This window comes from Mustelus asterias, chromosome 19 (assembly GCF_964213995.1).
Source record: "Mustelus asterias chromosome 19, sMusAst1.hap1.1, whole genome shotgun sequence".
Taxonomy (NCBI): Eukaryota; Metazoa; Chordata; class Chondrichthyes; order Carcharhiniformes; family Triakidae; genus Mustelus; species Mustelus asterias.
This window is the reverse complement of record NC_135819.1, coordinates 65672477-65688143: the sequence shown is the minus strand read 5'-3', so window position 1 is coordinate 65688143 and position 15667 is coordinate 65672477. Positions and strand designations below refer to the sequence as shown.

The following is a 15667-nucleotide window of genomic DNA, read 5'->3' as shown; positions in this document are numbered from 1 at the left end:
AAAATGCCACATCAAAAGTTACTATGCAAAATATGAGTTTATGGTGTAACATTTTAGCATGGGTAGGGAATTGGTTAGCTAGCAGGCAAAAAGGGGTCATTTTCGGGTTGGCAGGATGTGATGAGTGGAGGGCCACACGGATCAGTGCTGGAACCTCAACTATTTGCAATTTAATCAGTGACTTGGATGATGATCGCTAACTTTGCCAATGACGCAAAGAAAAATAGGTTTTGAGGAGAATTTAGGGGGCTGCAAAAGGATAAGGATACAGTGAATGGGCAAAACATTTGGGAGATGGAGAATAAAGTGAACAGAAAATGTGAACTTGTTAACTTTGACAGGAAGAATAGAAAAGTAGCATCTTATTTAAATGGACGGAGACTGCAGAACTCTGGTACAGAGGAATCTGGGAGTCCTGGTACATGAATCACAATGTTAGTTTGCAGGAACAGCAAATGACTAGGAATGCAAATAGGATTTTGTCATTTATAGCAAGAGGAATGGAATATAGAAATGAGGATGTTTTGCTACAGTTGTACAAGGCAGTGGTTCCCAACTCTTTGAGTAATATGACAAGTTTCATTCATTTCAATTCCACTGCATACCCACTTTTTCAGCTGAATAGATTGCTCATAAACGTCACATTTACCTGCATTTACTACCGTTACGATCTTAATAAAGAGGTTTGCAACATACATTTTCAAACTTGGAATTTCAGTTGTAATACCTTTAATCAAGGAAGAAGGGAGAGAGGAAACAGGGAACTACAAGCCAGTTAACCTGATATTAACATGAAAGGAGGATTGGTTAATGGAGAGGAAGCAGAGAGTATGAAACAATCCTGTATTCGTAAACTGGTTTTCAGTGCATGGTTATAAGGGGGCCACTTCTCAGAAGCTCTACAATGAGAGTAACCAAAGCTGTCGCAATCAGCAGTGTGCACCTTATGTAATCACATGCATTATTTCATTTGATGATATAATTGAACCAGGTCTGTTTGTGGGGGGAGCCAGCTCCAGGGGTTGGTCAGTCCCATTGCTGCTACAAATCCACCTCATCAATCCCCCTCAATGTTGGTGATCCAGGAACAGGCTGCACCGTCATTTCATTCAGGAAAGTCCTCACTCTGTCTTGGGCTCCGAGTATTTCCATAGTCTCCTGTAAAACCCAACAGCAAAGATAACATACGAAGACCCATAGGAGGCAGAGGAGCAGCTGCAGCTTCTCGCTGGGTATTTACCCAATGGGGGATTTGGCTGACTCGCCTGGCTCCATGGCAACAACCTCGGCTGGACCTATCTAGTATATGTAAATATACTAGAAGCAATTCGGAGAAGCTTCACTCAACTGTGAAGCGGCATGGTAGCACAGTGGTTAGCACTGCTGCTTCACAGCTCCGGGGACCTGGGTTCGATTCCTGGCTTGGGTCACTGTCTGCGTGGGTTTCCTTCGGGTACTCCAGTTTCCTCCCACAGTCCAAAGATGTGTGGGTTAGGTTGATTGGCCATGCTAAAATTTCCCCTTTGTCCTAAGATCCGTAGGTTAGAGGGATTAGTGGGTGGATAGGGGGGGTAGGGCCTGGGTGGGATTGTGGTCGGTGCAGACTTGATGGGCCAAATGCCTCTTGCTGTACTGTAGGGATTCTATGATTCTAACTGATTTAGGAGATGGGGAAATTTATTTTAATAAGGAAAAGTTGTGGCGTTTAGAAGAATGGGGGGGGGGGGGGGGATTTTATTGAAATATGCATTTCCTGAGGGGTTTTGATGAGGTGGATACTGACAGGATGTTTCTCCTTGTGGAAAAACTTGGAGCTCGGGAACACAATTTAAAAATAAGTAGTCTTCCATTTAAGAAGGAGATGAGAACTTTTTTCTCAGAAGGTCAAGTGTCTTTGCAACTCTCTTCCCCAGTGGGTGGTGGCAGGGATGTTGACCATCTTTATGGCAGAGCTTGATAAGATTCTTGACTAACGAGGGAGTGGAAGGATATTGGGGGTAGGCAGAAATGTGGAGTTGAGGCCACAGTCAGTTGAGCGCTGGTGGTATTGAATGGCAAAGCGGGCTTGAGGGGCTTGCTCTTTCTCACTCTTGCTCTCTCTTTCATTGTGACCCCCTCACCATTGCTCCAGGTCCCTCGCTTCCTCTGGGTCTTCTGGCCCGGCTCTCTCCCTGGGCCTATGTACTCCCTGGGCCCGATCAGCAGTAAATGCACGTAAACATCAGCCTATGATTGGACAGGCAGCTTTACTGCATTTCTCAAATGTAAGTCCGTTGAATGACCAACAGGTTTGGTGGGCCAAGTGCAGAGGGGCACAAGGACCGTGAAGTGGACAGGGTTGCACCAGGGATTGCGGTTTCATACTGGATCCTTAGAGTTATCCATGCTACTGGCTGTTTTTAAGACTGTTCACTGTGTATTGATAAATTTAACTGATTCTGTATTCTTGTATTTTTAGCTGGCTTTTCTTTTGTTTTTGAGTTACTCAAGATTTTGTCATTTTTAATTTTTTGTCATCTCAGGGCCATCAAGAATGCCAAAGGGCTCCACAGTAAGAAGGAGGTGCCAATCCACCGTGTTGCTGATATCTCTGGGGTAGGCTATATTGTACAATCACATTTTTTTTAAAGTGGGAGAAGCTTAATTTTATTGTTTACCTGCTGAATTCTGGAAGTGTTGAAAGCCTATGATGGAAAATTTAATTTATAAATTGAATGTGCATAGTCTTATTGCTGTTGTATTGGAAATGTGCAGATCCAGTGTTAAATTTGGTGATCATGCAGCATTGCTTGTTTTAAATTTGATATTTATTTGTTATGAATTTTAAAAGAACTGTACATATGTCATTGTAGATTTATTACTGTTTCTTCAACCTTTCTACATGCAAGTTCTTTTCGTTTTATGATTTAAACTGATTTTGGTGCAATCAGTATCAGATTTTGGTGGGTGCAATTAGTATGCAATTATGTTGTCTCACCAAGGTCCTGTACAACTGCAGCAAGACATCCCTGCACCAGTAATCGAATCCTTTTGCTATGAAGATCAATACATCTTTTTGTTTTCTTTATTGCCTGCTGAAACTACATGCTTACTTTCAGCGCCTGATGTACAGGACATCCAGGTCTCGTTGCACATTCCACACTCAATTTATAGCTGTTTGGATAATCGGCTTTCCTGTTTTTATCCATACTATACTGCATTTGCCTACTCACTCAACTTGTCCAAATCACACTGAAGCATCTCTGCATCCTCCTTACAGCTCACCCTCCCACCCAGCTTTGTGTTATCTGCAAATTTGAAGATATTACATTTTGTTCCCTCATCTAAATCATTAATATACATTGTGAATCGCTGGGGTCCTAGCACAGCCACCCCACCAGTCACTGCCTACCACTAGGAAAAAGATCCATTTATTCCTACTCATTTACTGTCTGCCAACCAGTTTTCTATCCATCTCAATGCATTATCCCCAATCCCATGTACTTTAATTTTGCACGCTTTTAATCATAGATCTTGCCAGTAGCCTTTTGAAGGTCCAAATAAACCACATCCACTGGCTCCCCATCCCGTCCCTCATCGATTCTGCTCAATGCATCCTCGAATTCCAGTTGATTTGTAAAGCATGATTTCCCATTCATAAATCCATGCTGACTCTGTCCGATTCTGCCAAGTGCTCTGCTGTTAAATCTTTTTTAAAGACCTCCTGCATTTTCCCTACAACAGACGTCAGGCTGATTGGTCTGTAATTCCCATTTTTTTCTCTGCCTCCCTTTTTAAATAGTGGATTAATTAGCTAGCCTCCAACCTGAGGAACTGTTTCAGAGACTATAAAATCTTGGAAGATGATCACCAATGCATCCACTATTTCTAGGGTCACTTCCTTTAGTACTCTGGGATGCAGATTATCAGGCCCTGGGGATTTGTTGGTTATCAGTCATATCAATTTCCCCAAAACCATTTCTCCACTGATACTGATTTCCTTCAGTTCCCTCCTCTCTCTAAACCCTGTGTTCCCCAACATTTCTGGTGCGTATACTGTGAATTTTGTCCCATTCACAAATCTGCCCCCTCCCAACCTGGCATGCACTATGCATATAGGCTTTTCTATCTGTCTCTCCTCTCCTCAGCCTGCCTGCCCGCTCATATCCATGTGATCTGTGATGAGTCTAACTTTGTCCTTTCAAAAACTGTGGTGGGCTGATTTGATATTTTGAGATATCCAAGTTCTGTGTGTTTGGGTGTGCATCAATCACAATACTGGGTAAAATCGATGAGGTCCATTTCTTATTCACCAGTCACCCATGAGGTTTCGATGTCTAAGTTGTCCCTGGTGAAAAATTGAGACAAGCTATTCGCAAACCCCATCGTCGTAGGTTTTGGTCCATTCTGAAACAGAAATGTATGAATCTTACAAGTGGTTGTGAGATTCCATCACTTGAGTCCATATTTAGTCATGTATTGGCCGCAGACTCTCTTATCTCTCAGTTCAAATGCCAAAGGTGTCACATGGTGTGCTGCGGCAATCTAAGCTTTTTTTTAAAAGTAGCTTTAAAATTTGTAATATCTTCATGTCTGTACTGAGCATGGCAGAAGGGAAAATTGGAGATTAGCTGCTCCTAGGTTGCTGTTTCCCAGTGAGAAACATTTGATAAAAATCATATTGGTGAGGTCTTGGAGTAAGAAAGACTAGCATTAATATAGTAACTTCCATGACCTCAAGTGTTTGACAGTCAATGAAGTACTTCTGAAATGTAGGAAATTCAACAGCAAATTTAATTACGCATGGGAATTACCAGGTATTCTCCTCTTTTAGTGATGTTGGTTAAGGGATAAATACTAGCTAGGCCACCAGAGAAATGTCCTGTTTATCTTCGAATAGTGCCATTGGACTTTTTATATCCACCAAACTTCATTGTTTTATCTGAAGACTGCAGCTCTGAAGTTGCAGCATTCCCTCAGCACTAGGCTTTTGTTCACAAGCCTCTGAAGTGGGACTTAAATTCATAACCTTGTGACTTGGAGCTGGCTGACAAAGTAGATAAAGTTGGACAAAACTGGTATGATCTGAAGCAGGTTTGCCACTTTCTAATTAATAACACTTCAGTCTCTGTAGAATGTAAACAGCCTTCCAGTTAAGGTGCGCTATTATTACTTGAATGTCTGTTTGCTTAGGAACTGCATGACTATTCACTGTTTGTTGTTTGTAAGTAGGAGTCAGTCTATTTTTCATTTAGACTGGCTACTGGCGGCACGGTAGCACAGTGGTTAGCATTGCTGCTTCACAGCTCCAGGGTCCCGGGTTTGATTCCCGGCTCGGGTCACTGTCTGTGTGGAGTTTGCACATTCTCCTCGTGTTTGCGTGGGTTTCCTCCGGGTGCTCCGGTTTCCTCCCACAGTCCAAAGATGTGCGGGTTAGGTTGATTGGCCAGGTTAAAATTGCCCTTGAGATGCGTAGGTTAGAGGGATTAGCGGGTAAATATGTGGGGGGTAGGGCCTGGGTGGGATTGTGGTCGGTGCAGACCCGATGGGCCGAATGGCCTCCTTCTGCACTGTAGGGTTTCTATGATTCTATGATTTCTATGATACTCGGATTTGAGGGAAGCAGAGAAATACTCTCTCGTCTTGTACCTGAAACTCAGCAAAAAGTCTACCCCTTTGTGCACTTGTACAGATTAAATAGGACAGTCCTGTGACCTGATGCTGGTGAACTCAGGAATATAGAGGGTGTCTTTGAAATAATTAGATTTTAGCTGGATTTTAGATAGATAGATTCAAGATGCAGTTTAAATATATTGGACAGAATTGAATTGGTTGAAGTGAAGGAGTTGTGATTGATTCATGAGATTGCAGCTTCCAATATCTACCATATGGCCCTCACTGCAAATGTTAGTACATTGAAAACAGCACCAACTTGCATATATATAGTGCCTTTACTATAGCAGAATGCTCCAAGGTGCTTTCCAAGCAATACACAAACATTTTGGACACCAAACCACAAAAAAAGATATTAAGGTCGATGACCAGAAGCATAGTCAAAGAGTTGGGGTTTAAGTAGCATCTTAAATGAGGAGAGAACAGTAAAGAGATGGCTCATGGTGGGAATTTCAGAGCTTAGGACTGACCGCTGAAGGCCGTCACCAATGATAGAAAATTGGACTTTGACAGATATCAGAATCAGTGGAGCACAGAAGTCTGAAGGCTGGTATAGCTGAAGGAGGTTACAGAACTAGCGAGGGTAAGGCCATGGAGGGAATTGACAACAAGGATGACATTTAAAATTGAAACCTTGTTGGGTCATAAGCCAATGGAGATCATCAAGCATTGCCCTGGTGAGTTAGTGAGAGTTGGGCCAAGTAAGAAATGGGCAGCAGAGATTTTGGGTTACACAAAGTTATGTAGGGTGGAAATTGGGAGGCTGGTTGGCCAGGAGAACATTGGAAGTATCAAGTCTAGACTTTGCATACATGAGGATGAGGGTTCAGAAGCAGCAGATATGAGGCAGGTTTGGAGTCTGGCAACACTGGGAAGATGGATATAGAAAAGAATCTTAGTGATGGAACAGATGTATGTTTGGAAACTCAATTTGGGGTCAAACACATCAAGATTGGGAGTGATCTGTCTCACCTTTCGACAGTTGCCAGTAAGGATGGAAGCCATGTCCAGGGATAACAGTTTGTGGTCGGGATCAAAGCCAATTGCTTCAGTCCTCTCTATGTTCGGCTGGAGAAAATTGAATGTCAGACAAACAATGATAAATTAATCAGTGGAGGGATCCAGGAAGGTTTTGGAAAGGCAATGCTGAGTGCCATCAGTGTAAATGTTGAACTTAATATGTTTTCAGAAGACATCGTTAAGGGGTAGCATGTAGTTGAGGGACTCCAGAGGCAATGGTATGGGAATGGAAATAGAAGACATTGCAAATGATTCTCTGGCTGTTATTCAATAGATCAAAACAGATCCAAGCCAAGATGGTTCCTTTCAGTTGGGCAGTGGAGAAGAGGCACTGGAAGCATTGAATGTGTGGACTTCTGCAGATAGGTTGAGAAAAGTGAAGAGGGATAGTTTACCACTATCATAGTCACAAAGAAAGTAATTTGTGACTTTAAGGATTGTTTAGTACTGTGGAGGAATTGGAAACAAAGAACAATACAGCACAAGAACAGGCCCTTTGGCCCTCCAAGCCTGCGCCGCTCATATGCCCAACTAGACCAGTCGTTTGTATCCCTCTATTCCCAGTCTGTTCATGTGGCTATCTAGATAAGTCTTAAATGAATCCAGCGTGTCCGCCTCAATCACCTTGCTTGGCAGTGCATTCCAGGCCCCCACCACCCTCTGTGTAAAATATGTCCCCCTGACATCTGTGTTGAACCTTGCCCCCCACACCTTGAACCTGTGACCCCTTGTGTTTGTCACCTCTGACCTGGGAAAAAGCTTCCCACTGTTCACCCTATCTATGCCCTTCATAATTTTATACACCTCTATTAGGTCGCCTCTCGTCCTCCGTCTTTCCAGGGGGAACAACCCAAGTTTACCCAATCTCTCCTCATAGCTAAGACTCTCCATACCAGGCAACATCCTGGTAAACCTTTTCTGTCCTCTCTCCAAAGCCTCCACATCCTTCTGGTAGTGTGGCGACCAGAACTAGATGCAGTATTCCAAATGTGGCCTAACCAACGTTCTATACAGCTGCAACATCATATGTCAACTTTTATATTCTATGCTCCGTCCAATAAAGGCAAGCATGCCATATGCCTTCTTGACCACCCTCTCCACCTGTGCTGCCACCTTTAAGGATCTGTGGATTTGTACACCCAGGTCCCTCTGTGTGTCTATACTCCTGATGGTTCTGCCATTTATTGTATAGCTCCCCCTTACGTTAGATCTACCGAAATTCATCACTTTGCGTTTACCTGGATTAAATTCCATCTGCCATTTCTCCGCCCAATGTTCCAGCCTATCTATATCCTGCAAGCCTGTTTTGAGGGACTCAAACATTGGATTGTAAGATGATAAGACATGGTCTTATGGATTGTGAGAAAGAAAGGGAAGGATTTTGGCATTGACACCATGTTCAAGTACTTTGGGGAGGCAAGGGAAGTGAGAGGTGATGCGAAATTTGGAAGAATAAAGGGGTGAAGAATTTTTCTGAGAGAGAGGTGATGGTTGATTTGAAGAGAAATGGGTAAAAGAATACCCAAGGAAATGAAATAGTTCACAATATTGGCTGACACTTAAGAGTCCAGAAAAGGAAGTTAGGTGGGCAATAAATTGGTTTAATAGGATCAAGAGAACAGGAAATGAATCCCATGAGAAGGTGAGCTCAGTGAGAGGTGTCTGGAGAAACTGTTCCCATTGACAGAAGGGTTGAGAAAAGAAGGGACCGATTTAAGGTGATTGGCAAAAGAATCAATGAAGATTTTTATGCAGCGGCTGATTTGAGTCTAAAATGCAGTTCCTGACTGAAGAGTGGTGGAGGCAGGTTCTCTCGTGGCTTTCAAAAGGAAATTAGATAATTTGTTGAAGGAAAAAACAATTGCAGGGCTACAAGGAAAAGGCTACATGGAACAAGGGGATTTCTTTTCTGGAGCCGACATGGATTTGAGGGGCTGTTTCCATGAACATTGTTAAAACGTTGATGAGAATTAGATATTGAAGTTATCGTTAAATATTCTCCTTTCAGAGAGAGGAAGAGATAGACATCTCTTGAGGTATATGTATGAGCATTAAGTGACATGATAAAAGGGAAACCAATAACAAGATCACCTGCACTGGGTCATGATAGGAGAATACATTTATTTTTGGATCATTTAATGTATGCCTTGAGCTTTTTTTGTTTGTAAAATTCATGCACTACTTGACTGCAGAGAGAAATCAACAAACTATATAAGTTTGATTATGTAAGTGAAGAAAAAATAGGCTCAGGAAGAACTAGTTACCTCACCGATTGCTGCAAGACCTTTAGTACCAACTGTTGACATTGCCATTTGGCTTCCATTATGTTTATTTGTCACACAAGATTTTATTGTACTTCTCTTTGTGCTTCACAGTCTGTTGTGGGAAAACAGTGGAACATTACAAGTCATTAAATAGCAGCTTTATTGCAAAAGCTCCCTGCACACTTGGTATCTACATTTATACATTTTGGTTGTGATCCTGAACAATGTGCCTTGATATTCTGGAAGAAATGGAAGTTTTATTTAACTAGTGGTTTGTGTCCTGAGGTTATCAACATTTTGCCATTTGGAAAGTGCTGCCTACAGCCATACAGTTTCCTCCCCTTCAAATGTTTATCTGCTTTTACTTTAAAAGGTGCAAGGATTTCTTCCTTAACCCGAAAGGAAAGCATTGCATGCTCTATAAACACTAAAGACAATTTCGAACTATACAAAGTACCTTTTTTCTATCAATCTTATTAAAACATCGTAATTTTTAAAGCTCCATTAAATTTCCTCGTGTCATTCTCCATTCCATTGAAAATAATCACAGTCTTATCATCATAGAATCAGTTGCTCTTTATAATCAGTGTTTTGATCTTGGCAGATCTATGTTTTTATGGCATTAATAATCTTGCGATAATGGAACACCTGAAATAGCGCACACAACTCTTAACTGCGGCTTGGCCACTGTCTTTACAAACTGATTACTGCTTATTCTTCAATTCTGTACGCCCATAAAATATTGATTCATTTACGGCTTAATTCCTTGCACTTTCAAGAGGGAATGTATTTGAACCACAAAGGTTTCCCTTCAACTTGTTCCAAGCTTTCTATTGAACATTTCTAGCTGCACTTCAGTCCCACGCTCCTGATCTTTGGCCACCATGTGCAGAGGAGAGAGGGCAGATTGGAGGAATTGTTTGGAATTGTTTCTGGGCTTGGCCGAGGTAGCAATCAAAGGGTCCAGACAGTGAGCTGGTGAGTGGGCTGTTTGGCCAACTGCCTTACCTGTATTTCTGCGACTTTGTTCACACACAGGTGTCCCTGGAGAGGGAGCAAGCAGTATCCAGTAAATGTCAGGCCTTCTGAGACTATGGGTATTAAGGGAGCAGTCTGAACTCAACCAGCCTGCACTTGCAAAACCCAAAATGACCTGTCGATTGTTAGATGTTACTCTGCAATTGGCAGCGTTTGCTGAATTACCTTCAATGCTCTAATAGCTACACTAACCTGGCTTATTTACACTTTCCAGAAGGGACATACACTTATGTGCAAGGACTGGTTCTCTGCAAGCAAAAGGAATATGTTCAAGCCTGCTCCCTTTTTTGAAATGGATGGAAACATGTTCCCTGTTGCTTTTTCCATGGTAATGCCTTGGCCAATCAAAGTCAACTTGTCAACCAGTCAGCAGTCCCTTTTTCTGGTGGTATAAATTGTGGTCATTTGAGATTTGCCATTCTTGCATTTCTCTTGATGAGTGCAAGACAAAAAGCTTTGACAACATCTCTTTTTCAACAATATTCGTTATTGCAAAACCACAATGTTTCAAGCTATGCTTTTATCATTGTAGGTTTAACGTCTTTTTGATGTAGTGCTGGAAAAATGAACAAAGTAAAATGCTGTATAAGTAAGAGAATTCTGATTATTTGATACCTGAAATAAACATAATATCTACATAAGCTTGATCAACATCTGAAATATCGATTGATGTTTAAGCTGTGTAACCCTTCACTTGAGTTTCATTGCTTTTCCAGCTTTTCCAAATAATTACGTTGATGGGCTGGGACTTGGATTTTAAGATGGATTAACATAAAATACATATATTAACAGCTAACAATAATGTAAATGTGAAGGCGTCTGCATTGATTTTTTTTTAAAAAGAAAAGATTTGGAAGAAATCAATGATCAAACCTTGAACTAGCAAGCTAAATGTTAACAATATGCAAATCATGCACTAGGATACATCTGAAGGACTTTGGACTAATAGTCAAAACAGCTTGTATTGAAGTGCACATCAATGATGAGGTCAGTTCTGAAGAATATTTTCCTGATTTAGTCATTATACTTTTAGAATTAAAACTTTTGAAATAATTAAGATGCGTTAGAAGAATTCAGAAGAATGATTAGAATGAAATGAAGGCAGTAGGAAACTCGGTTAAGAAAAAAGACTTGGCTAAATATTTTTCTGAAGTAAAGGCCCAAGTGGCGATGTGTGACTTGTGTTTAAAGTAATAAGGAGGATAGATAAGGTTGAAGAAGGCAAGCTATTTAACTTGGCTATTGAGCAACTTTTGAAATTAACGTTGCACTAGAAAGAAAAATCTAATATCTTATAAGTTAAACACTCCAAAATATGTCACAGTCGACTACTTTGAAATGCAGTGATTAATGTGGACTATCATGGCAATCAATTGCAGTTCGTGGATCACCAACATTGAGAGGGATTGATTAGGTGGATTTGCAGCAGCAGTGGGACTGACCAACCCCTGGGGGGACCCCCTCCCCTCCCCTCCCCTCCCCTCCCAACCAATGCCCCACCTCTGTGCATCTTTATCTTGTGTGGCACCTTATTTGAATGCCCTTTGGAAATCCAATTATGCTACATCTACTGGTGGTTCCATATCTACCCTACTAGTTACATCCCTTTCCTAAAACCATGCCTGATCATACCATGCTCCGTGTGCATGTTAAGATTTTCTTAGCAAATGGCATTTTCCCAAAGACTCTGTCAGGCTAACTGCCTTGTAGTTCCCTGTTTTCTCTCTCCCTTCTTCCTTGATTTACATTTTCAAACTTGAACTTCAATGATATGTTGCAAATCTCTCTAGTAGGATTTTAACTTTGGTAAATGTAAGTAAACATAATGTTTATGAGCAATTGATTCAGTTGAAAAAAAGTGGGTCTGTCTGGAATTGTCTCATTTAAGTCTGCCGTGTTACTAGAAAGGTTGGGAACCACTGGTCGAGAGAATATAAATACCACATTCAGCAGTTGTGAGCAAGATTTGTGGAAAGAAAATTGTCCGAAGGGAATGGGTATGAAAGGAATGGGCTCTTAATTCAATTTTTTTTTGAACGATAAACTAGCATTCTTGAAAAGATCAGGAGTGATATCTGTTGAGGATTGAAGGTTAGAGATATTAGTGACACAGCTAGATATTTTTGTTTATATATCTAATGTAAGAAAGGAAAGGAACACTAGTTCAGAGAATAAGCAAGTGTCTCCTTCCAGTGAAAGAGGCCCCTGATAGATGGCACTAGCTTGAAGTGCTGAATCGCCTCTTGCTTTAGACCTTTTACAGTGCTTCACGGGAGAGCCATAATCGGAGTTACATAGCGAAGGTGGGACACTTTTTTCTTTCCCTTTGAGTCACCCACATAACATGAATTTTGCCATTTTTCATTGTATATTTAAACACCATTGCAGTGAACCTCAGTTTCCAGGGTTAATGTTTACAGGAGGAGCATCTAATTTTTCTTGGAAGTGTGTGGGATAAATTGATGCTTACATGAGTTGGTTCCCCGCCCGAGCTGGACGAAGTGGAGGTGGGATGCCTGAGCTTGCGACTAATGGCAGCGCGTCTCGCAAGGCGTCCAAGCAGTCGCTGACCAAGGTCACCAAGAAGCGGAGGAAAGCCCGCAAGCAGAGCTACTCCACTTGCGTGTATCGGGTGCTGTCCCAGGTCCACTCCTCCACCTGCATCTCGTCCAAGGCCATGAGCGTCATGAACTCCTTCGTGGTGGACATCTTTGAGCACGTCGCCTTTGAGGCATCGCACCTGATCCACTACAACAAGCGGCATACCATCTCGGCCCGGAAGATCCAGAGCGCCATCCGCCTCATGCTGCTGGGTGAGCTAGGCAAACACGCCGTCTCCGAGGGCACCAAGGCGGTCACCAAGTACACCAACTCCGCCTAGGTTGACCACAAAGATTAAAGATTACATGCAATACTGAAAAGCCTATGTTGCTGTTGGAGACTAAAGTGAGGAGGATAATTACCCGAGTATAAAACGGAGAGGGAATTGGAGATTGAACTTGCCAACTACTTGCAGTAGTTTAGCTGGTTTCCTGCAGGAAAATGTGAAGTAGGAACATGTGCGATTTCAAAGCATTCAATCTCCAGTCTTTGCATCCTTTTTAATATCCTTTTTTTGGGAATGGGAAGCACCTGTGTTGTCTTTATAGGCAGAGTGACGTATGATTATTGAATCCCCTATTAAAAATACAATTTGTCATAAAAATTCTTGAGTCTTAACGGCAAGTATAATCACAGTTCCATTCATATAACTTGACAGGCACTTAGTGACTGGTGAATTTAGTACATAAAATAATAGATAGCTGAGAGTTTTTCGAAGAACTGTGGAACTTGAAAGGGTTGAGTTGTCTTAAATTGCAAAAGTGAAATTGAGCATTTTGACGAGACAATGCAAATCCTGAAATGTTGTTAAAGCTGTCTTTCGCACATTGTTCATAGAAAGTGGGTTAACACCCTATCCATTCAATTCAACCCAAATCATACAAAGTGAAAATGTCTGCTCATTGCCAGCTTCACAGGGTCAATGTAAAATGAGTTCTGAGGAGTCTCAAACCTAGCTCCAAGGAATAAAATTGCCCACAAACTGGCAGCAAAATTGTTGACCTGAGTCGATAAAAACATTGTTGTCGGAAATAAATGCTATGAAATGAACGAATGTTTCCTTCTGATGGTTGACTTAAGTAAATTGAGGATTTTCAAGACATCTGAGCATTCGTTTGTGATTGGCACACTCCTGCTTGGCTGTGGCATTTTTGACAAGTGATGCTTACTTGAATTACATGTCTAAATTCTAACAATTCTAATTCGGTTTTATTCCTTTCGCTGTCCATTGCCAAAAACAAAAGACGCTGTATAAATCGGAGTGTTGTATAGTTTGTGGCGCGTTTCTGTCTTCTGAATATTTTTAATCAGTGACACCCCCTTCGCCCTGCATCAGCCTCCAAATCCCCGGATCTATAAAACATTTTTGTACCAAAGGTTTATGACAATGAGGAGATCAGGATTGTATAAACAAATACTTGCTTTATGATGGCTCAAGTGTTCAGAAAGAACAAGTATTCTCCTGTGAGCAGGCTGTGTTAATCTACGTCAAAAACAAACTTAGAGATGATTGTGACTAAATCCTAATGCATTGTCAAACTGCCAGTAAAGTCTATCTACATTGTTTTAGCAGATGAATGCAATTTCCATCTGAGTTTTTAAAAAACTTGCAAATGAGAAGAGTAGTAGACTGGAGCTGTAGATTAGATCATAAGTAACACTTTTAATTGTTCACGAATAAAATTGATTCTGATCGAGCTGAATACGTGCTTTTTGTGGAACAGAATTAATAAGAGTGTCTGACGTTCAAGATTTTGGAATACCTTCCATTCTCCAGTTGGAATCTTGATGATTTATTTGCAACATGCTGCACAGAAGCATGAAATAGTTTTGTAAAAGCAAAAATGAAAACTTCAATTGGGGAGTATAAAAATATTCAAAGAAATTGCCCGTTGCTCTGTAAATAGTTTTGTGTGGAAAGTGAATTGACAACACCTGAAACCATTGTGTCCTTCAGAATTGCTGCTATTCTGGGGATGTCTCATTATGTCCAGGCCTGCTGGAGCAATACTCAAAACTTGGAAAAGTATTCAAGATGTTGTGTCAATATTTTTGGACATTATGAGCAGCGGTCGAGAGAGAGAGGGGCAATGGATTTAACAGCAGGAGATTTATTTTTAAATGAGAATTTTGCTTTATCATTCATGGTGTATTTTTTCCCCAGGTTGAGTTAAAGCACTTGCAGTGAATGTGTTCATTCCTCCCTTTGGTTTGGCTGTTGTTCAAATGGAGTATCGGTCACAATTAGTGAGTTTATATGCTTCCCTTTCATCATAGTGACCTTTTGGCAGCAGTCCAGTCAGCATGTCTGTGTCTTAATTATGACCAACTGAAGGATATTGTATGGCTGTAGTAAAAGATGTGGAGATGTCGGCATTGGATTGGGGTGGCCACAGTAAGAAGTCTCTCAACACCAGGTTAAAGTCCAACAGGTTTATTTGGTATCACGAGCTTTCAGAATGCCAATCCTGTTGGACTTTAACCTGGTGTTGAGACTTCTTACTGTAGTAAAAGAGTAAATATTATGCCTTGCTTTTGGGTGTCTTTTCCCTCTTTTGCCATACATAAACCTAAGACGGTACAGTCATGTTATACATTGCGGGTAGCAACTACCTCTGAAACATTACAATATTAGGGTTGGTCCTGTAAAATTAATGTTTAGTTGACTGGTGTACAAAGACTGCTCAGTAATAGGGCAGAAATCCATGTGCTACTGCAAGTTTTGCTTGAGAATCGAGTTCTGCAAGCCAATAAGGAAATTAAGGTATATCTAGCTACTTCATGTTTGAATGCAGTTATTTGTCGTTTTCCTGAGCAAATGGAAAAATGTGTGTGGTTGCAACAAGCAGAATTGTTTGAAAGTTAATGAGGTAATGTACTGGAGTTTGGATCAACGTAGGCATCAACCTTGAGCATCAAGTCTTTATGTGCCACCCTGTTAACTCCTATTTAGACATAGACATAGACGTAGAACAGTACAGCACAGAACAGGCCCTTCGGCCCACGATGTTGTGCCGAGCTTTATCTGAAACCAAGATCAAGCTATCCCACTCCCTATCATCCTGGTGTGCTCCATGTGCCTATCCAATAAC

The 15667-nt window shown here is 41.3% G+C and overlaps 1 protein-coding gene across 1 annotated transcript in view; it reads left to right on the top strand.

Annotated features, from left to right (window-relative positions):
• The window catches only part of snd1 (staphylococcal nuclease and tudor domain containing 1), a 909008-nt gene that overhangs the window by 261000 nt on the left and 632341 nt on the right, over window positions 1-15667 (top strand). The window contains exon 14 of the mRNA XM_078235739.1: window positions 2523-2595. Coding sequence (XP_078091865.1) covers window positions 2523-2595 — 73 coding nt within the window. The remainder of the gene's footprint in view (window positions 1-2522; window positions 2596-15667) is intronic.